General features: G+C 37.4%; 3 protein-coding genes across 3 annotated transcripts in view; all 3 read right to left on the bottom strand.

The window, feature by feature from the left end:
- Positions 1–131: 131 nt before the first annotated feature.
- Positions 132–4,140, bottom strand: LOC116299820 (PRELI domain-containing protein 1, mitochondrial). Its single transcript, XM_031708530.2, has 6 exons — positions 4,032–4,140; positions 3,862–3,951; positions 3,201–3,276; positions 1,919–2,073; positions 1,355–1,457; positions 132–705 (listed from the first exon to the last, which is right to left on the bottom strand). Exons 1-6 carry the CDS (start codon positions 4,061–4,063, stop codon positions 604–606), a joined length of 558 nt encoding a protein of 185 aa, XP_031564390.1. The 5' UTR covers positions 4,064–4,140; the 3' UTR covers positions 132–603.
- A 2,202-nt stretch (positions 4,141–6,342) lies between these two features.
- On the bottom strand, positions 6,343–16,543 carry LOC116299813 (prolactin-releasing peptide receptor). The gene is made up of 5 exons (XM_031708522.2): positions 16,396–16,543; positions 9,931–10,564; positions 9,380–9,499; positions 8,577–8,708; positions 6,343–8,134 (listed from the first exon to the last, which is right to left on the bottom strand). Exons 2-5 carry the CDS (start codon positions 10,554–10,556, stop codon positions 7,402–7,404), a joined length of 1,611 nt encoding a protein of 536 aa, XP_031564382.1. The 5' UTR covers positions 10,557–10,564; positions 16,396–16,543; the 3' UTR covers positions 6,343–7,401.
- Positions 16,544–16,866: 323 nt separating this feature from the next.
- The window catches only part of LOC116299808 (uncharacterized), a 59,090-nt gene continuing 53,186 nt past the window's right edge, over positions 16,867–22,770 (bottom strand). The window contains 9 exon segments of the mRNA XM_089036439.1: positions 16,867–18,154; positions 18,362–18,474; positions 18,843–19,037; positions 19,734–19,790; positions 20,292–20,348; positions 21,050–21,178; positions 21,600–21,767; positions 21,891–21,968; positions 22,550–22,585. Of these exon segments, the coding sequence (XP_088892565.1) occupies positions 17,809–18,154; positions 18,362–18,474; positions 18,843–19,037; positions 19,734–19,790; positions 20,292–20,348; positions 21,050–21,178; positions 21,600–21,767; positions 21,891–21,968; positions 22,550–22,585 (1,179 nt within the window). The 3' untranslated portion in view covers positions 16,867–17,808.

Genomic DNA, 22,770 nt, shown 5'->3' with positions numbered 1-22,770 from the left:
GGCCACATTTGCTTTTCCCCCACCAGAAGGGGATTTTTTTACTAACTACCCTGATAAAAAAGGAGGATTTTTTGAACCAAGGAATAAATAGAGTATGTACAAAAACCAATAGTCTACATTATAAGAAGAACTAAAATATGACCACTAACTTTATTGCATGTCTGTATTCTGTACAATCATATACAAACTCTATAAATTACATCAAAATTGATTCTTTTTTTTTTACAATAGGTGGTGGCTAAAACAAGGGCAGAAAAACACCAAAACAAAAAGAACATTTCCAGCAAAAATGAAATTAAAAATAAATCAGTTCCAGAAAATATTTATACTGCAATATATCTACCATCCAACCTCTTTCCTGTTAAGAAGAATTAACTGACCAGGAAATTAGAATAAAGTCATTGTTATTTTTTTATAACCATTTTAGACCATCCCTACTTTGTGGAAAATTCACATCACCCTGTAAGCTAAAAGCAGGGATATTATTTGGTTTTGAGCACAAAAACATTTTGTAAAGTTTAATTTGCAACAATTTATATCAAAAGTTTTTTAAAAACTTATAAACCAGTACTATATAGGGGTTCTGTTGCAATAAGTGTGACATTAAGCCATCATATTGCTCTGTGGCAGTGGTAGTGTAGGAGGTCGTGGTGGTCTTTCTGGGGTGTAAAGCTTTTCCATTATGTGTTCAAGCCCTTTAATTGCCTTAAAAAAAACAGAGCATATCAATTAGATTCCTAAAATCCATCAGAATGTTCCTAGCAACAGAACCAGTACATTCGATATTATAGGTATTTAGTAAAAATACACAGGTGATTATTGAAAATCTCGCGCGCTGATTGGTCAAGAAACTCACACTATCACATGATAATTACCTCCAGCTATAATCCAAAATGGCGGCCAGCCGCTATGTTGCTGTTACTGGAAAAAAATGTGTTTTAGCTTCTTTTTTTTGAAATGATCACCTGTGTGTTTATGCTAAAACAGTTATTTGCCTCAGCTCAGTGAATATCGGAGAATATTTACCTCGTTGCTCAAAGACTCGTGTCTCGGTAAATATATTGTTAAATATTATCTAAAATATGTTACCCATAGAAAAGGGTTTATGACAAGGGAGAAAACATCACAGTAAACAAATAGCCCACTTTTGAGATATTCTTCACTTGTCAGGCACAAAGGATTCAATGTGAGGCTTATTAGTGCATAATGCTCAGTCATTTGTGACAGGAGAAAAGAACTATTCTAATTTAGCACATTGCCTCATACTGAAACCTTCGTGCATGACAAATGAAGCATATCTCGGAAGTAGGCTGTTAGTTCTATCCAAAATCAAAAGACATCAAGTCTGGATTACCTTTTTAGCATTCTTTTTATATCTTTCAACACCAAATGCTTCTATTGCTCTAGCAAATCCATAAACATCTGATGATACCCAAGACTGTTTTTCACAGGTTGTCCTACATAAAAAGAAAGAGTATTAAATTATGTCTTCCCCAAAACAGCCCAGGATTACTCACGCACCTACTTTACATCAGTTTTCTGCACAACCTTGGAAAGGCTAATTTGACCAGTTAAATGGCTTAGGAAAAACCTGCTTTTTGGACTTCCTGACTTTATAACATGATGAAAATCGAGTACATGGTAGATTCTTTAACTCCCAAGAAGAAGTTGTACATCAGTAAATAAAACTGACTCTACCAATAATGACATAATAATAAGATCGAATTTTTGTTCATCTTCACAACATAACGATCTCTCTTGTGTCTGTGCTCAAGATACGATCACGTTATTTTCAAACTTGCATGCACTCAACTATAAAATACAACTGAAAAATATATGTTTGTTCAAGTTAGAGGTATTTTTCCTTGGCTACAGCCAATAAGAGAGGTATTTTTTGCTTTGATTTCATGTTACATACCATTCTTTATTCTGTGGATTGACAGCATATACACACTTTTCTTCAACTACCATTAGGGTCTTGTAAGTGATATTTCTTGTATAAGTTGTCAAAGTTTTTGCGATAGGGTCGACAATGGATTCTTCTACGATGCATGCTATTCGAGAACTTACGAACTAAAGAGAATAAAAAAGTACAACATGAATATACAAACAATGTCATAATTATGACTCCAAAATGACATTACCAAACTAAGTAATTGCTTTTTAACAAAATGAATGAACAAACAAACGAACAAAAAACAACAAACAAACAAACAACAAACAAATGATTGAACAAATGAATGAACAAATGAACTTAATTTCATGAGGGCAGCACATGACAGTTATAATTTAAACAATCATACTGATAGCCCAGTGGCCCTCAAAACAAGTGACACTGAGAAAAATTAGCAAAAAATGAATGTATGACAAGCTTTCGCTTTCAACTTTGAATATCACATCAACCACCAGACGATAGGCTCTCCACACTTCATCATCATTAACCAATAATGGACGACATAAAAGAACCACCAAGAACGTAAAAAACCCTGCATGCTTTATTACTGGATTAATCATATCCTTTTTGTAATCACTACCAAATCCTGCAATATGATTGGTTCAAAGGAGGGCGATTAATTCCCAAATCGCATCCTTAGGAGCTCTTAATTGCATTATATATATTAAAAAAAAATTTCTTAACGATAAAATAAAACAAAAAAATATTAAAAAAAATTTTTTTAGTTCTTCTACTACATTATACTGATTATTCTGCACTCTTTATTGTGCCTTTTTCTTATGTATGATTACAAAAAGGATATGATTAAGTGGTAATTGAACTTCGTGTCGTGCAATTTTGGTCTGAAATCAAACTTGCAATTACAAATCACACTCCCGCTACACGGTCGTGTGATTTTGTAATCGCGCGTTTGATTTCAGACCAAATTGCACTCCACTCAGTTCAATTACCATTAATAATCACAGAAATAGCTGTTTTATTCATTTCATTACATAGTCACTAATTTTATTTTGGTATTGAATTTATTTACACAAAAAGAAAATTGGTTGCAGGATCTAGCACCACTTCACACGAGAAGACGGTGTCAGCACTGTGCTCTGTTCACTAATAAAGCATGGTTTTCGACCAATCAGTGTGCTCATACTATCCAAACTATATATTAAAAGTGCACACAGCACACGCACATGTTTTCTATTTCTTCACTATAGTACATCAAATTGTTACAAGAATACAAATATAGCCTTACTCTTTCTCCCCATTTAGGTAATCTGTTTGTCTTTGTTAATAGTCTTTTGGTTTTTAATTTATCGTCTTCTACAGTTCTGTTAGGAAGAGGGAAAAAATATGTGTTACAGATTATCAATGGCATTCCTAGACGAATGTTACGATATAGGTGGGTGTGCTGGGGGAGTGCTTCTGTATGACAAGTACAGTATTCCCTTGGTATCGTCAAGTACTAAACTTTATGACTTAAAGTAGTTGCTGTAGTATAATAATAATAATAATAATAATAATAATAATAATAATAATAATAATAATAATAATAATAATAATAATAATAATAATAATAATAATAACTTTATTAAAGTCTCAAATCTTCTAGCCGGGCACAAGTGCCCTACTAATCGGGGAGACAAAGTGGGAAAAATAGTGGGGAAAAATAGCTTATAATATTACGAGTATTCTTAGCTTAGATGATAGTTATTAGGCGTTTGCCTGGTTTTTAAATTCCTCAGAAAATAATGACGTAACAAACGATTTATCTAATTTCTCCTTGCATAGTAAGCTTATACTATGAATTTTATGAGCTCTAAAGTGAATCCAGAAGTGTACCAGAATAAACCAAGAAGTTAAAATAAGAAATAAGAAGTATACTTGAATGAAAAACGCTAAGAAAACAGGATTACCTTGATAGGACATCTTCGCTCAATACGTGTAAACTCCATGGGTTCGGGTATCGGTTCCAGTAAGCTGAACTAACCTGATCCCAAGCAAACCTGGAATAGAGAAAAATAGAAACATAAGTTAATAAACGAACCTTTATATATTGATGAAGAAAGAGGAAGGGTAAACTTACTTGAAGACAAAGTTAGTCGAGTAAAATTTCATGACAAACTCAACTATCTTTTCCCTCAACTTGTTTGACTTATCATGCGTTGAGTCACGCCAGTTGGAGCCTGCGATACAAAAGCGGTGTTTGATTTAGTAGAGAAGGATTGGGGAGAGGGAAAGGAAAGGAAAAATACATATTTTTCAATTTTATCTTTTCATTTAAAAAATACTCGATTGTCGCACCTATTCTTTTCTTGTTGAATTGGCTTTACAATATATCCTTAATGATGTTTTCGAAAGACGGACATGCACAGAAATAGATTTAAAATGTTTCTTAAAAACTTCAAAGGAACGGGATTTCAAGATAATTCTTGTGCATACCAGATTTTAAAGATCGCACTACAGCCTACGACATCCTATAAACCATGATAATCCTAATTGCCACTGCAGTCAGTCAAGTTGTTTTGTCCGCGTGAATCACAACCATGTCCGACCCCTCTACACAATATTGCGGCAAGAGACGGCCAAGAGATCTTTTTAGTCCCTGGTGTGGCCAATTTGTCGCGCAAAAAAACGCTCCACATAAAATATGACCTTCTCTTGCGCATGCATTCCTGGTTAACTGTGATTAAACTTTCATTAACCCATTATTCCTGTTTCTGCTGCAGTATCTTATACCTCTTCTTATCATGACTGGATTTTTCGTTGTAATCTGGACAGAACTCCGAGGCTACAGGTATTACTTGTGCGCAGCCGTTTAACTACACCACTAAGAACCATTATGCTATTAGAGTACAAACACTATAAGTGTGCAACACTTTGCATAATTTAGTAGTAAATAGTGCTAATTAAACAATAGAAAACAATAGGATTAGCATAATTTAGCAGTATTTAGTGGTATTTACGTTACACACTTGTAGTGTTTGTACTCTACCTTACATATTTTGAAATAACTGTGTATTAAGGCATTCGGACCATTTAAAGTGGTCATCCGAGCCACTTGAAAGTCTAACCATTTGCAGATGTGATTACAAAGGCAGCATTTTCTCCCCACTTATTTTAAAGCCCTGAGTGTTGGTCCGGCCGGGACTCGAACCACGACCTCCCGCACGAAAGTCCGATGCTCAACCGGTTGGGCAACGAAATTGATCCGGTATGTCCCCCAAAAATCTTTTGAGCGCAACTCTGTACAATCGTGTCTAAAAGTTCCACTGTTAAGTGTGTAAAACGAAGGTACCTCTGCACACCTTTATGCTTTGCTTCTAACCTTAACCAATGTAATATCGAAGATGTTAGCAAATCAGGCTTTTTGTGTGGCCTCCAACACCGAGCCTTGCTTACAAGTTGTACTTCGTTCGTTTGCTGGACTGTGAAGCGCTTGCACAATAACTACACATACAGTCCTTTGACTAAACGTTGTCGTTGATCGGATCATCCCTACGCGCCTAGACCGAAAAGAATAACGGGTAAATTACCCAAAACTTGCGTCATCCAAATTGCTCGCCAGTTTAAATCTTCGACGTATGCTCGAGGCATGGTTTTAGCAAATTAAATGGGATCGAAAAAAGCGAGCTCAAGACGTGTTAGATAACATATGCGGCAGCTAGTAACTGTGAATTAATTATCCCCATGATCCTTCTGTCTAGGCGCGTAAAGATGAAGCCGATCAAACGACGTTTAGTCAAAGGACTGTAAATAACACGAGTGTATTTATTTTCCCTTCCTTTAAGAAATATTTTGTGGTATTCATTGTATACCTGCCATCATTACCATCATAGCGAAATTTAAAGATATATATTCTCACATTTTAGAGTTTACTACCAAATATGAAATAAAAATAGCGAGATACAAGAGAGAACATAGATGTTTCTCCACAACTGCTACCGTCAGACAAGATAATAGCCAAAATAAGGTCAAAACAATTTAAAGCCTCATTATCCACGCTTCTTTAAATTACTTTAATTGGCAGGGGGAAGATAGGAGAGGGACACGGAAAGGAGCGAAAAAGAAAGGAAGAGGACAAGGGTGGGGAAGCTTAAGAAAAACTCCCTTTCCCTCTTCCCTTCTTTAAGCTAGTCTTCGAGGTACCCGGGGTTTAAAATACCCGGGAAATAAAATACGCAGATCGTCAACCACAGGAGCAATATGTTTGATCTCCGGTTTTAAGAAAATCGACGATGGAGTTGCGGTAGTGCATTCGCCTCAAACGAGACTATAGCTGCTGGTGCGTGGTGCACACCGTGTTGACGGCTGAAATCCCTTCACCCACCATGCAGTTATACATATTATATATATATATATATATATATATATATCAATTCAGTTACAGACAAGGCTTTAGAATTTATATTTACTTTATTGTCTGTTTATGGCAATTACGAAAATGAACAAGATAACCAATTTACATGATATTTTCTAATCAAATCTAATGTAACTAAACTTAAAAACTGATGAAGCAAAGTACAACTATACGGTTAATTGTTTGACACTCGTGTTATCATTATTTCCTTTGGACTCTCATATTAAAAAACTAGATATATTTATTATTTTTACAGCAAAAAATTACTTAGTTTGGAGATCGATTACGCTTTGGATACAAGCAATCGTACAGTAAAAAATGGCGGTAAAATAAAAGACTACAGTAGTTTGTGCTCTTCGGTCAAAACTAAAACTATAGATCCCTTGTCGGAATGCAGCTCAATTTGGAGGGCAAAACAACAGGTTTCCAATTATCAGGAGATTGAAATTCTTTTGTTTCGTCCTCGAAATTGAGCTCCTTTGACGTCACATTCAAGAGGTCTATTTATAGATATGACTAGTGTTTAAATGTGACGTCATTGTTGTTGTCGTTCCTGACGCCAATTTCATTATTCCATAGCAACTCACGCAGTTTTTCCTGTACGGTCAATAGATACAAGGTTCGATACAAGTAAACTAACACCTAAATGAAGTTTAACGTTTGCTGCACATTTAAATCTTAACCTTTTCACACAAGATGCAAGCTTTTCATCGAATTTTTTAAAGCACTGTCGAGAAGCACGACTTTTGAAGGATGTTACTGAGAACTTAGATAAAAGTGACCTTAAACGTGACCTGATGGTAGGTTGCCAAATTTGAATGGTTTAAAAAAAAATCAGAATGAAAAGCGATCGAAATAAAAGTCAGAGTGCATGTGTATATGTAAAGATAGAAAGCCTTATGTGGATTTGCGTTCAATAAACAACTGCCGTGCGCATTCAGTCAAATGTGCACGAAAGTTACTCGTATACATACAGTTAAATCATTCCAGGATAGTTACGTGTCCTTAATACCCTTACTTGTCGTGGGATTTAATCCAGCTTTAATCCAGCCTTTTTTGTTTCATTTTGTCATGTATTAAATGCTGTACATGCCACTTAAAGCATCTCGCTCCCTTGATCATCATCATCTTCATACTCATCGTGAAGGCTTCTGTTCGACAACGAACGTCTTTCATAGTCTGGACGAGAAGGGATGTCTTCTCGGCTTTTGGGGCGGTACGGCGGCTCATCACGAGACAAATATTCACGACTGGGTGGACGGTAAGGGTCACGTGAGATGTTCTCTCTGCTGCTGCGGTAGGGTGGTTCATCACGCGGAAGATAATCCGTACTTCCACGATATGGTGGCAACTGATCTCTACTGCCTCGATAAGGTTCCTTTCGCATTGAATCGTAGGGCAAGTCGTCCCTACTTCCACGATAAGGCTCCTTTCTTGGTGGCTCGTAGGGAAGATGTTCCCTACTTCCCGATTGACTGCCATACCGAGGCAACTCCTGGCGGCTACTAGTTCGTGGTGGCCCAAACTCTCTACTGCCATGGTAGGACTCGCGACTTCCCATTTTTGCTCCCAAGTCGGTACTTCCGCGGTGGGACCCAGAGTGTCTACTAGGAGGACCATGGTAAGACGCCCCACCAATGGATCCTTCTTCATGATAGTGTGGTGGCCGTTCCATGGCGCTTGCTCGAGTGGCCGGAATGTCTGAATAGGGAACTCTTGCTTCTCCAGGGGGAGGCAGCTCGATCGAAAAAGAAGCCGACCTGCCATCAACTGCGTCTCTTTTATCGTTGAAGAAGCATCGACAACGGAGGATGTGCCACATGTCCTTTCTGCGTGTCAACAATTGAAGGATTTCAATAAATTACAAATAGCTAAGTCAATGATTCGACAATCTAGGGAGACGCATTGGTAGTATCGGGTTTGACTCCTGGGCCCGGTTGTACGAAGGGTGAATAGCCCTATCCAACGGATAAATCCTTATCCAGTGGATAAGTCGATGCTGTTATCCAATACATTTATCCACTGGATAAGATTTATCCGTCGGATAGCGCTATCCACCCTTCGTACTGGCCGAGCTATGACTATATGTATGGACTCTTGTCTTTCACCCATAAAAATTCTCAACGACTTACAAAAGCTAAGATCCCAGACGAGTGTGACTGTACTGGTATCCAATCGGTGAGTTAGTCGTTCCCTGACTTAGATCATCCCAGAGGATGTTTCAAGTTTTCCCCCCAATAATTTCATTAAGATCCTTTTCTCTGTACTCACCTGAATTCCTGATTGAAGTAGAAAAACAGCAAAGGATTGGTAACAGTGATGAGAAGAGTAAGGAAGTAAAGCAGTTTCATAATGGCAAAGAAATATGGCTTCATGTTCCCAGCAGCAAAATCCAGAACAAACCTAAAAAAATCAACACATGCCTAAAGTTATAGATCTAATATGTTCAGAGTACGAAAAGCCATCATGGTTATAAACATTACAAAGAACTCTCAACGAATTAGTTGAAAGTTGATAGTTACTCTAGTAAACACCCTTTTTTTCTTAGAAAATTGAAGAATACATTTATTGATTGATTGATTGGTTGTTGAACTGAAGTTCAAATTCATAAAGCCAAATTTATAACAGGGCTCAAAATGGGAAAAAAATGTAGCCTGCACTAGTAGATAAAGGAGATCATTCCAGTACATTTTGCCTGCCATTTTATTTTCATTTGGCAGTGCATCGTCATTTTTGCCTGCAAAACCTGAAATTTGGCCTGTCATTTGGCCATTGGTACGCCCCTATTTCGAGCCCTGTATAAAGTTTCGCGGAAAGATGGCAAAACCTTTTACTTATGCCGGCAACTGATATTTGCATGACGAGACATATATGTTTTACGAGGAGTTGAAACATAACTTATAACCCGTAGTGAGACTTGCCTCGGCAATCTCGGTGCACGTTACAGCTACAATTCCCACGTCTATAAAAAACACTGCCTTTCGATTAAGGAGAAATGGGTGGGCCGTGTAGGGACAAGTGGTCTTGCCTTAGAGTGACAAACTCAGTAAAGTACACCTTAACATTTGACTAACCTGTTGATATGATGAGGAAGAATCAGAACAGCAAATATCAAAATGTAAACTATCAACATATTGTTAACTCGACGATGGCGAGCCTTGCGTTCAATTGTTGCCCTTTCTCTAGCTGCAGAACTACGACAAACAAATTCAAGCGTTAGCAAATACTTGAATCAAAACTAGGGGAATCAAGGGTGGTGTAGCGGTATCGTACTCGCCTCTCACCTATGAGTGTCGAGTTCGATTCTTGGTCTCGGCATTACGTGAATAGACGTTGTTAGTTCTCTTCCTTGATTTAAGCCGGTTTTACCCAGGTCCTCCGGTTTAATTTTCTTCCCTTTGCAAAAGCTAATACGCTAAATACTAGTTGGCCACTTTAGAAACAAGCAAAATACTTGGGCGAGTTTTGAATTTTAATCTAATTAGCAAGAGTTTTGTCATCTCATAAAGCTCGTTTGCTGGCCAATTCAATCTGTGAGTTAGCCATGTCCTGACATTGATAAGCCTAGTTTCAGTGTATCGATAACGTTTGAAATTAGCGAATCAGCCGCGAATCCATAACCTACCTGTTAAGCTCTTTTCTGGCCACAACGTACATGGTTAGCAAGACCATCAAGGGAACGATGTACTGTACCACAAACAGCACCCCACTGTAGGCTCTTCGATCATCAAGAAGTGGCCACATCTCAATGCAAGACAAGCTCGCTGCATCGTAGTTCAGAAAGATAATGTATGGCAGGGTGGTTAACATACTTGCAATCCAGATAGAAAAGATGATAAACATCACAAAGATATCATTCATTTGGCCGAAAAGCTGCTGTTTGACACCGTAAGTACGGTGAAAGCTTAGCAATACATAGGTGAGGACGATGGCTTCGAAAGCTGTGTTCCGTAGAGGCCACAGGATCTTACAAGCTGCACCTCCATAGGGGAAATCTCTCGGATCCCACCAAGCGGAGTCAAAAGGCACGACAAAACAGAGGAAGAGGACGTCTGCACATGCTAAGTTTTGAATGAGACGGATGAAACTCCTCGATGTTCTCTGGTGTCTGATATGCTTCCGTGTTACGGCCAAGAACATCAAGATATTGAGAAAACTCCCAGCGATGAATATGATCGCGAACACCACAATCTTGAATATACGAATCCCGGTTATGGCATCGTATTCTTCTTCCGACTCCGGGTTTTCCATGATTGAACCTGCACAACGAGTTCAAAAATATTCATCAAAAAAAGGAAACTGAAAAATAGGCCTTTTGCAACAAACAGTCACGTGCTGATAAATGACTTCGATAACGAATCAATTCAACTCAAGGTCCCTTGGGAAAGGCTGTGCTGGATGGCAAACTTAACTGCTCCGTATCTTGGAATCGAAAGTATTTTATAAGGGAAAAAAGTATTTTTGAAAAGGTTTTGGAAACGACAATAATACAGCAATATATATATATATATAATAAATAAATAAATAAAAATAATAATAAATAAATAAATGAAAGGAACTCCAATATATTTTTACTGTACTGTAAACCTCGAACTAAAATGTTCAATATAACACACTAAACTGGAACAAAAAGTGCATTACCGTACAAAAATTACATTCGTATTTACTGCACTGTATTGTACAATTTCATTTTGAGTTGAGTTCTGGAAAATAACAATGCGATGGTATTGCAAGCTTTGTCTATTTTATTATGCTGTAATAGGAAACTCTACTGCAATGATCAGTGTGTGATCCGTTGATACGCAAAAAACTAACAAATATATAATTCGTGTCAAGCTCATTATATCAATGAACAAATACAGTAAAGACGTCTTCAAATTTCAAGTGTCCTTAATGCGGGGTCGATTAAGGTATGGAAACTGTCATTCAGGTCCTAGAAATGTGTCCTTTGTACTTATTAACGGGTGTCCTTATAAAGTGGGTTAATTTAACAGAAAATGTATGGAGCTTTCGTTGGGACTGTGAAACGTGTCCTTATTAACGAAGTGTCCTTATTAAGTGGGTGTCCTTAGAGCGGGGTTCCAATGTATACTAAGACATGCTTTTATCTCCAAGAAGTGGATCCTGGATGGGGTCGCGTGCGTGCTGGAGGCGGTTCTCAAGCCGTAAAGTGGCTTATATATATTCACACATATTTATAGTATTTAACTCATATATCTATTTGTATTTATCTATTCTATTTATCAGTATTTCTATTTATTTGTACTTGTATTTTATGCCAGGGCTCCCATTGATAGCAGACCTTTTTATTAGTTCTGAAGGGACTACCTTGGCTTTATTTAAGCCCTTAACATGTAATAATTTGTTTATTACACATTTAGGGTCGATACAATAACATAGCTTATGATTTCAAACACAAGGGTGGTGACGTGGAATGTGTGTGAACATTGCCTTGTACTGGCATTGAAAAAAACATTAATGGTCGCAAATTTAAACAAGAATATACAGCAAAAATTCTTCGTAAAAAGAATGTAAGCTTACAATACAAGATGTACCGAGTTGTCAATGGTATATTTGGAATGTTCCAATCTGTAGATCATGTTTACTCATAAAACACAGGGAACCCACTCAATGGCATTCGCCAAGAATGACGGTCTGAGCTTCTTAAAGGTCTAGCATTAAGGAAGAGCGGAAAAGGGCTAGGACCTCGAGGTCCAAGACTAAGGAAGTAACTGTCAAGTTAAGTGACAAATGCCGAGTCTGTGGTGCCACTGGATGTTACGTCTTCAGGTCACAAACATAGCAGACAAAAATTGAACATCATTAACATTTAATGCATTTTAGCAAAACTAAAAGTTTCTTTAAAAAAAACCTGTAAACATGCATTTCCAAATCTATATCTGGTTTTTCTGTGGATGTATCAATTTGGAAAACCATTGTGTGACCTTTAGTCAGTCACTTCCTGCCTCTTATCAGGGGTTTATCAAAAATATCACATCTAATTCTTTAAGTGTATTATAGGTGGCAATTTATAGACTAATGAAATATAAGAGATAAATACTAAGACACTAAGCAGTACACATCTATCTCTTTTCTTAGACAATCTTAGACATCCAAAACAAATCAATAGGCTCCCACATCATACCATATGCTTTCCAGCCTGCTTTGCTGTCAACATACAAGGTTTAATTTAGTGAAAGTTCATGACCTTTGACAAGCCTTTCAAGTCATCAAGGGAGTTTTTCGTTATCTTAACCAGCTGATGACATTCTCAGAATATTTCGAATACCTTCTAATGATGTGTACTGTCATGTAAAAATTTCAACTCAAGGATGAAACTTCATAATTGTAACAATACTCTAAGTTACAATCCTTTATAGATTAATGATCTTAGGGACAATATCTTACTCCAAATAATTAGGCTTTATTTTAGTTCTGATAATTCTGACATTTTAAAATTGGGTTTATCTTAGGAAAGCAGCCAGCTAGTAGCAGAGAAGAGAAGAATGGATGAAGAATGGGATAAATGGGAAAAAAAGAGGGAGAAATAATGGAAGAAAAATCAACAGCGAGAAGGGAGAACCAGGAAAGAGGAAAAGGTAGGTGGAAGAAATGGCAGAATCAACTACAGAGGAGGGACAAAAATGGCATTAAAAAAAAGGGAGTTAAAATATTTAAAAGCTTGTATCTCTGCCCTAGTCAAGAGGCAAATAAGGATGAACAGTCTTTCTGTCAAGGTATTGAATGAAATAAATCAGCTAATCAATGATTGTGAAAATATTAGAATTATACACAAAATAATCATAGTTATATTAATTTATCTTTTAACTGTAATTTGTACACTGTACTTTGTGCACTATTTTACGATTTATGCAATTATTGATTGTGTATCTAGGGAAGTAAACTATAATTCTAATTCTTAATCATTTTGTCCTTGTATTATAAGATCATAATCAATAAAGTATTAAAGATAATGCTTATTATTTGCCAAGCAAATCCAAGCTCCAGGCTAGCTAGGTGGGATTCGAAAGATAAAGCTGTAATTGATACTTGACTTTTAACCCAAAAATACATAGAAACCAATTTTTCTTGTTTACATTTATGATAGCAGAGAGGTATAATCTGCAGTACTGCAGATACATGAATGAGCATGTTGTTAGAAGTCAGTCATTTAAATAGCATTATAAAGAGAAATTTATTAAGACATATATATGGCTAATAGCTGTTACAGATTTAGAATACTTCATAAGTCATTCTCATTAACTCCCTTGTTAACTTGTAAAGATGGCAGTGAAATTTTGATTTATAGTGAATATATTTATATGCAATCATATGTTTAAGATGTATTAGGTACATGTTCAACCAAGAAATTGAATACTACACCATAAAATAAATTTCTACAAGCCACTACTTGTACTAGCTAGCTAGCTGACATTGTTTTGAGCATGACCCTTGGAACAAGGATGGATTACACATGGACATGCCTCCTCATAGGAGATAATCATAGAATCTAGCTTACATCCCTGAAGAATTGGAGATCAATTCAGCAGCTGGGCCTTGAGCCCAAATAAATAAATTAAATGTTCATCAATATGCTATCCCACCCATGTCAATTCATATATTCACTTTAGAGAAAAGAAATCTTGAGGGATTTAGAAGCTAGATAAGACAAATGTTTTCCTTCATAATCTTTGGTAATGAGCTAAGGCTATGAACAAAGTTAGAGTGAATAAAAAAATGTCTGAAGTCCTTAATCTCTACATGGTAATAAAATCAAACAAAGCAAACTTAGTTACTGTAGAGCTAATGAATATAAATTTTCAAAAACAATTTTCAAGTCACTGAATTAAAAGCACAAACTGCCCAAAGTGTGAATCAACATTTATTTATAAGAGATTTTAAATAATACCCTGATTGTACAGTATATGAGTAGATATAGGGTACAACAGTTCAATGGCTTACTGTATGTAAATGGATAAATAACATATAGCATGTGCTAACAAACCCTTCATTTTCATTCTAAGCTGCATGTCTAGCATTGATTAAATAATTGGCACATTACTATGTGCACCTTGTAAAGTGCTCCATCTAAATATATTAATCAAGGGGTTTTTTGAACATAAACTTATATCATTAGCTCTAAAATTAGTATGTAAAATATGCAATATATAATAAGAACTTCATATTATTGTTGACTTATAGAAATTTCTCTTTATAGGATCAATAAGTTTATAAATGCTTCAACTAACACTTTAATGTAGAATTTTTGTTTGCTCATATAATGATGAGCAAAACGGAAACTAAAATGTATACAAACTTATGATCCAGGCTTGATACTAAAATTGTTATGACTTCACCATTTTGGACACTTATGGGCAACGAAAAACATTTTAAAAGATTAGCATTGTATCCAGGAAGTTGATGGGAAAATACATACAGGGACACTCTTGGTGGTTTTCAACTGTCATTTTCTTTGGAAATACAGAGAATACGTAGCTTAAGATATTGTGCAGTGTTTACCACAAAGTACAGTATTCAAGTAGTAATTTTTGTATCAGTAGTCTTCGGAATACTTAAATCAGAAATGAATGATGTAATGGTGTATGGGTTGAAAAAATGCCAGAGTAATCAAATTAGAGCATAATGTTAAGAATAAATGTTTAAAAACGTTATTTTATTTTAACAAGTGCAAACCATGCAAATGCTGGACTGTGACTTATGAAAAAAATTAAGGACTTTCTAGGATTTTGTTTCTTATGTAAAATATTAGGTATAAATTTATTGATATTGTAAATGACTAACTCGAATAAAAAGTGATCTGATCAATGGATTGTAGACTTGCTACTTTAACCTATAAACTGTTTCCAGAGACATGGAAATAATAAATGTAACATCCTAAGCAAGAAAGACGATAGCATACAGAAAGATAAGTACTCTGATTAGATACATAATAGGCAGTCATGTTTACTCGCCCTTTGCAAGTCCAGTGGAGGGCAAAGAATTACCACCTACGTATAAACTTTGTAGAATTGCAGTAAGGCCATACTAGTAAATTGTTTTATAATTTTTTCTATAAACAGCTTTTTCAATTGCCAAAGGAATCCTTGAACAAAATCAGGCAAAAAGAGCATAGGTTAGATAATTGTTTTCGAGTTTTGCATATTTGTGAATTATATTTCACAGTATATTCGATTCATTAGTCTTCAAGTCCTTTGGACTACCGTTTATGTACAGGATTAACCTCCCACAACAATTTGTAAAACATAACCGTGAAAGCATAGTAGTGAGAGTTAATGGGAGTTAATCTACCAAAACACTAGCATTTCATTTTGTATAAAATAAATCAATATGGAATTCGTGACAATCCATTTTGCTATTTCGAGGCAGTCAAGCGTTCTAGAAACAAACTAAAAGGAACTTTGTGAAAACCGTACTTTTAGGTTGGACCAGCTTGAGTTTTCTCGTTGGGAATTCAAACTTCAGCTGCCATAGTGAACATAAGCTCCTTTTATTGGGCCTACTAAAGCCTAAATGTGTCTGAATTATATTTTTATGAAGTGCTCGCTGCACCGTGAAACAACAAAAAATTTGCATCTTTGAATAATCGCATAGCTGAGTTTAAAATCCTTATCGCAGTAAATGCGGGTTGTAACGTACCGTTAACATAGAAATTTTTACTCCCCAACCGAGGTAAAATAACAGTAGTTTTGTACAAAGGACAGGGTCAAGCAAACAAAACAATCCTAATGTAGCATAAATCGTTGGCGTATACTATTAAAAAATGTCTTGGTTTCTAATCACTTAGAACATTTGAGATTAACACTGCACAGCAAAAAGCAGCACCCAGCAGCGAACATTTTGTTTAAAAATCAGGAATTAATCCAATCCTAAAAGCAATATTTTTCCTATCGGTCCTTTTCGATAGACAGTTGAGGCATATTTACTACTAAAATGAGCATTTTGTCTTGAATGGAATTTCCCGCTTGTTTGAGAACTCCATAACGAGAGGTATTTATGTTTGGAATAAACCGCAGAAAGGCTCCAAACGAGTGCTATATCTATCGAGAAAGCTCTTAAATTTTAGACTCACCGTACTATTGAAGGTTGCTGTAGAGTTCAGTCCAGTATTTGATGGAAATATGTCGTCCAAACTAACAAAAGACGCTAGTAAAGAACGGACTCATTCGGTTGGAAAAACGTTGCTATTCTCAATGCATGCCGAGAATGTCTTTAGCATATCAGATTCGAGGCTTTTGATTGGTTGATCAGACAGAGACGCGCACTTGTCCATGTCATCTTGGAAAACAATAACATTCTTTGTCAAGGAGTCATCGGATTTCAGTCGATAACTCGTCGGGATTATATCATTTCTTTCTTTATCATAACTAGAAAAAAATAATTAGTTCCTCATTTTTAGCCGAAAAATCGTCGGTTAGGTGCTTGTGAGTTCATTGGTGAGTCTATAGGCGAGAAAGCTAAATAGCGCTAGAAAGCAGAAATCGAAAATCCTACCGGTCCCCTCTTACCAACTGAAAAGTGATTTTTAATATTCCGGCTGAGCATCAGTTGAAGTATATTTTATTTAACATAACAAATAATTGAGTGTTATAGGGCTGTATTTTTAGCTAAGAATAATACTATGAAACTCCTTATTAAGGCCACGCCCACGCGTACGTATCCGGATATTTTTGAATCCGCACTTTCATGCCCGGTGATTTTTAGGGTACGCTGTGAATACGGCCTCGTGTGCTCGGGACGCCAAACCGAAACGAAAAAGCTGTGATTCAAAAATATCCGGATATGTGTGGACGAAGCCTAAAGGTACAGACACACGGTGCGATGTTGTATCGACGTTGCATGCGATACATGATCACAACATCCTAAAAGACGGCCTTTTTCATGCAACTTTGCAGGCGTTGTCGCATCGTGTGTCCGCAATTTAAGGAAAAGTCTGGCGGCACAAACTACAATTAAATTGAAAAGATACCGTGTTGAAGCCCGGCTCCTACGCAGACTTTCTTAGTGTCTGTCACGCAACGTTTCTCTCCCCATGTTTCATTCGTTGGGAGGGAAACGTTGCGCGACAGACACTAAGAACGTCTGCGCAGAAGGCTATAGCTGACCTAATGGCAAAAAACTTTTTTTAACAACGCATTTCTGAAGAAATGGTTTGAAGTCATAGTTACGACTTCTCACTTGAAGATTGTCGTTGACAAAGCCAACAGGGAAAGTTCAAAACTGATTATCAATATCAGTTATGCAAGCTAACATTTTTGATAGTTGATTCGTACCAAGTCTACAGATTTTTATTGAACATTTCGGCAAAACTTCCCATCATCCTCGCGTCAAATCTTGTCACATATATAAATATCGTTAATAAAATGCAACTGCATATTAATAGTATTAAAAAATTCCAATCGACAGAATAATATTGAGAATTTTGTGGTTGCAAAGCCCGTTACTTTAGCAAAGCATAAATTTAATTCGAATACGAAAATTTTCTCTAGCTTATATAAAGGATTTTGAATTGCCTAAACGCATGCGCGCTCACGAGACTTTTGATATCACGTGCTGAAATGTCACGTGGCTGTATAAATTTGATAAAATTATTTCCTAATTTATTTTCGTTATCGTATCGTTATTTTCTTATCTTGGGGTGGGCAATTTGAATACAGAGGACAGCAAATCTATTATTACATGTAAATAGTTCATCAGCCATGACTGCTGTGCTGCCATCAAAAGCGGCGGCTGTGCTGAAGTCTTGCTTTTCTCGACTTTGCCATGATTGACAGTTTTCCGAAGACATGCTGCCATCACTGTTGGAACCATGCCAAAAGTACTTGCTGCTCCTATAACAATAATAATAATAGTAATAAATTAGGAATAATACATTAGTATCATTTAAAGGGAGAAAGAAAGAAAGAAAGAGCATGTGAATGAATTCGAAACGAGAATGGCAGCCGCTCACACAGACCATGTATGTCAATGGTCGCTGTATAGCAGATTCAATTGTTAAAATCCTGAATGACAAACCTTTTTATTAAGCTCGTACTTACCATCGATTGTCTTCCAGAATGTTTCGTCCGTCAAACGAATAAATAGGTATTTTATTGTTAAAGGCAAAATTCTTGGAGAACAGTTTTCTCCATGACGGGAACAGCTGCTCTCCCTGCAAAACAACGAGTAAGAAACTTCATGTCAAGTATAGTATTTTATACAGTACACCCAAACTCTTGGTTAGTGCATGTAGTTTTTTGAGTACCGATCGGCAGTCAAACATACTTTTGTTTGCAAAGTCATCATAGCGGGGAGAAGTGGTGTAGTAAGAGTCGCAAAGTGGTAGGGAAGGCGCGAGCACACTTTTCTTCAGCAGTCCCAGTATCTAGTGTCTAATTCGCTACGATATTTTCCCTTTATAGACTATAAATTTACGCCTAACGATTCTTGGTTGCCTTGACAAAATAAACTACATTGTGCAAGCGCCAGATCATAACTAGGCTGAAAATCTATTGAAAAACAATCAACTTTACCGATTACCTTTAGATTAGAAACTGGTAAATGTCTTGCTTCCTTCGGTACCACAGAAGAGACATACTGCAGTTTATTGGACATAAAAGCCCTGTACGAGCCGCCTATTCTAGATTCTCGAGATTGTCTCCAGCACTGATAATCGATTCCTCCAATACTACCCATCTGACCAGTCATGGGGTAGTTGAGGGCTACAAGGCGCAACTAGGAAAGGAAAATAAAACATCAAGCGAGTTGAAGTGGTTGCACGATTTTTGTACCGAAAATTAGCGCATCTTTAAACTGTCTTTGTACTCTGCTCGCGCGGAAAGAATTGCAGTATGTATCATACCTCTCAGAAACAGCAGAAATAGAACAGTTTTCGTATGACTGTGAAAAGCTTACGACATAAGCACGGTCGTGATACGCCAAGGCATACGCCAGCCCAATCACATTGCACGAGAACTTACTTTCCATCCAATCAAATACCCGAAACACAGCATGAACACGGCGTGCTGAAGGCCACGCCAATGTCACGACCAATCACATTGCGCGAGAATAAAAATCAGCCAATTAAAATCCTAAAAAATCACGGTAACGGCACGGCACGCTTACGGCACCGACTTTTTCACAGTCATACGAAAGCTGCTCTATAGTAGCGAAGAGTTGAAAGCACTCGCCTCATGCCAATACAACCCAGGGTGAATTCCAGAAATCGGTGTCGTATGTAAGTATCTAGAGTTACTTGTTGAATGCCAATTCCCATTATATGATTTACTTCTATGCATCACACAGCTGCTGCTATGCTTTTATCATAGACGGTCTCCATAATCAAAATGTCTGTGACTGCATGACTTTATAGAGAAAGATGCCCAGGTTGTGTTCTGCGGGATATGTAGTTAGTTGGAATAGAGTACTTACGTAGTGTCCTGTAAGCTTGATTCCTGGTCGTGGTAGAATAGGTTTTACTGCGGGCGCCTGTGAAGGAGAAAAAGATGCGAGGTGTATTATAAGACTTCAATAAAGTGTGTGAGTAGAAAAAGCACAGTACTGCTCGCACTTATACTAACAGCTTGTACTGTACAATACAGGTGTTGAACCATCACGTCCCCACGCCCATAATACAGCTTGGGCTGCCTGTGGTTAGATGGTATAACAATAAAATCCCTTTGCTCTTGGGATTTGAATTCTTTCTTATGTAAATCGAATGTTTCAGTTCTTCCTGCCATCCAAACATGGCTGCCGTCACGTAATACTCACGGCAAAACCTCTTTACAGGGCAGTAGCGCCCACAGGGGCCGTGGACGGGTTCCAAGGATGTTGGGCGTGTCATTTCTATTTTCAGACGTTCAGGTTCAGACGCATATTCGTGTCAATCACATCACGTTGAGGGACATGCATATCTTTGAAAACCATGCCCCGTGAACCGTGTTGTTTGAATAAGGATAACTAGGGATAACTAAGTCAGTATTTCTATACCTGAGTGATTGTGGTTTCATCTGTAGGATTTTCTCCTGTGTTCGCTAACGGACCAACCTAATTAGACATTTTAAAATTACTTAGTAAATGGCTTAAGGTGAAGAAAAGAAGGGATTGGCATTAGAAATCCAGCCAGGTTAGATGAGCCCAGCTATAGCTAGGACTTGAGAGTGAAGAAGGGTGGAAGATCGGGTAAACCCATTTAAATGCCAGGGCCACCGTACTGTTTCAGCACGAGAAAATGAACAGAGATCGGGTAAACTCATAAGCCATTTAAATGCCAAGGCCACCGTACTGTTTCAGCACGAGAAAATGAACAAAGAGAAGAAACCTCTGGTATTCATGTTTGTATCCATCACAGGCACCGTTTGATGCTATATTTTTAGAATCATATTTTGCCATCGCTCTACGCTGTTTGTTCATGTTTTTGATTCCACAAATAGTACTGATCAAAGATTCTAAAAATAGCACTAATCAAAGAGTGCTCATGATGGGACCCGGGGATTCATTCTTTTAATTCATTTTCTCTTGGTTTCAGCCAATACAGATGCCGAATGAGAACTAAGGTCTAAAGATTGTGCAATTCTGGTTTACAATCGATTGATGGGTTGCAAGCATTCCCAAGAGAGTTAAAAGAAAAAAACATGGCGGCCATTGTGGTACCGTTAACAGTGGATGCTAATGAGAAATCTTTTGTTAAATGGTAGCAACATGGCCGCGATGACGTAACGTGCAAACGAAGAATACGTATAACTTACAATAACGAGCCTCCATCCTGTACTTGTTTTGACGTAGAGGCGCTGCACGGAAAGAACAAATCCCAGGGTACCATTGGGAGGTTTGGGTGAACTTTGAATCATACTCTCAATACGATCAAAGGTTACGACCTGTGTAAATTAAATCCGAAAAAGTACAATGTTATAATAAAATATACAAGAAATCACACTCATTTCCCAATGGAATTTGTGGCAATTCTTTTGAACTTCCATGTTAGACTGGTATGGCCTTCAAGACAATTTTGAGAAGGGTTTACTTGTCACAGCCGGAATAGAGCTGGAGACCCAGCTATGGAAAGACTTTAGTCAACTTCTCTCGAGAAACAAATTTCAATCCGCGTGCGTGTGGAATGTAATTCTAATTTTCATAAAGTCATCTCAGGCCAAGAAAGCTTCACAAGGAAAAATACGACGTGTCCCATCCCTAGTTAAACGCAATAATTCCATAAGACATTGACATAAGTAGTAACAACCTCGAGCTTTCCACCGGTCCAAGGTTAAGAAACGAGGTGCAGAAAATAGTGTTTCTTACCCCATATTCTAAAACCGTCATTCCAGGAGAGGTTGGTGAAGGAGCAATGTTTCCAGCCTCTCCTCCAGGGTGTCCAGGGCGTCCAGGAGGCCCCGGTGGTCCCGGTATGGTGCTTGGAGGCCCGGGTGGTCCAGGAGGTCCCCGAAGTCCAACTAAGGTAGAGTTACCCTATATAGTAAAAATTATGGGTTTTAGCTTTGTTCAAAGCCACATTCGCAACATGGTCTACTTATGACCACTTTCATTTCGACACGATTACGAATACAGAACCGTATCGATCATTCTACTCACCGTTGATATACCGGGTGGTCCAGGGGGACCCTGGGGTCCGGGTGGTCCGGCAACTGTTTGCACTTCTCCTCGTTCTCCCTAAAAATACACCACGACAATCAGTGGGGTTAATAACTGAGCTTACTATTAAAAAGTATTTTCTTTATAGCTTTAATTCCTAACTGCGAACTGGGACTGCGAACAGGGAGCGAACTTTCAAGGTTGAGGAAAATACTGGGTCGAATTGGTATTGCAGTGCATTGTGGGGCTATTTAGGGAATATATTTCCAAGATGGCGTCTATTTCGTCCCCTAAAACAGTCCCACAATGCACTGCAATACCAACTCGACCCAGTGTTTTCCTCAACCCCGGAATGGCTAATAGTACCCCTATCCCTTTTGCATGGCTTTCAGGATGTATTATTAATTAAGAACCCTGCTTTTAATATTTCACACCTGGTAGTATGACTTGACACTTTTATTACCAATAGAAAACAGGAAATGAAATGTGGTCGTAGTAGTAACCATACATTAGAAGGGAAAAAAGATTATGTCTAAGAGGAAATTGAAACCACAACCCAACCACCCTGAAGCAATGTTTTGGGAGACAGTTCTAAATTCACACATTGATAACTCAAACACATTAAGAAGATCAACTATCGAAAAGAGTTTGTGCCTCACCTTTGGTCCTGGTAAACCTTGCTGACCGTCTTCTCCCTAATGAAAGAAAAACACAATTATGGCTCGATCATTCTCTTCTAGCCTATTAGTTCGTTTATACCACCATTGATACACCATTTTCGAGTTCAAAAGTACCGCTGTGTTCCTTGATTTCAGAATCATTTACACATGGTTAGCCTCGTATAAGTGGTTTAAATATTCACAAATACCAAAGGTAAAGC

The sequence above is a fragment of the Actinia tenebrosa genome, unplaced genomic scaffold (assembly GCF_029948245.1).
Source record: "Actinia tenebrosa isolate PJP-AT-01 unplaced genomic scaffold, QUT_ActTen_1.0 PGA_scaffold4__44_contigs__length_22323623, whole genome shotgun sequence".
Classification (NCBI taxonomy): domain Eukaryota; kingdom Metazoa; phylum Cnidaria; class Anthozoa; order Actiniaria; family Actiniidae; genus Actinia; species Actinia tenebrosa.
Note: the sequence above shows the minus strand (reverse complement) of the source record. Positions and strands in the feature narration are given on the sequence as shown.

Excerpts from the sequence above, each read along its gene's own strand:
- LOC116299813 (XM_031708522.2), bottom strand. The coding sequence starts at position 10,556 with ATGGAAAACCCGGAGTCGGAAGAAGAATACGATGCCATAACCGGGATT. Across the intron at positions 9,500-9,930 it reads GCCAGAAAAGAGCTTAACAG|TTCTGCAGCTAGAGAAAGGG; the intron begins GTAGGTTATGGA and ends TGTTTGTCGTAG. Across the intron at positions 8,709-9,379 it reads CTTCCTCATCATATCAACAG|GTTTGTTCTGGATTTTGCTG; the intron begins GTTAGTCAAATG and ends TGATTTTTTTAG.
- LOC116299820 (XM_031708530.2), bottom strand. The coding sequence starts at position 4,063 with ATGAAATTTTACTCGACTAACTTTGTCTTCAA. Across the intron at positions 3,277-3,861 it reads AGCGAAGATGTCCTATCAAG|AACTGTAGAAGACGATAAAT; the intron begins GTAATCCTGTTT and ends TCTTCCTAACAG. Across the intron at positions 706-1,354 it reads ATAAAAAGAATGCTAAAAAG|GCAATTAAAGGGCTTGAACA; the intron begins GTAATCCAGACT and ends GTTTTTTTTAAG.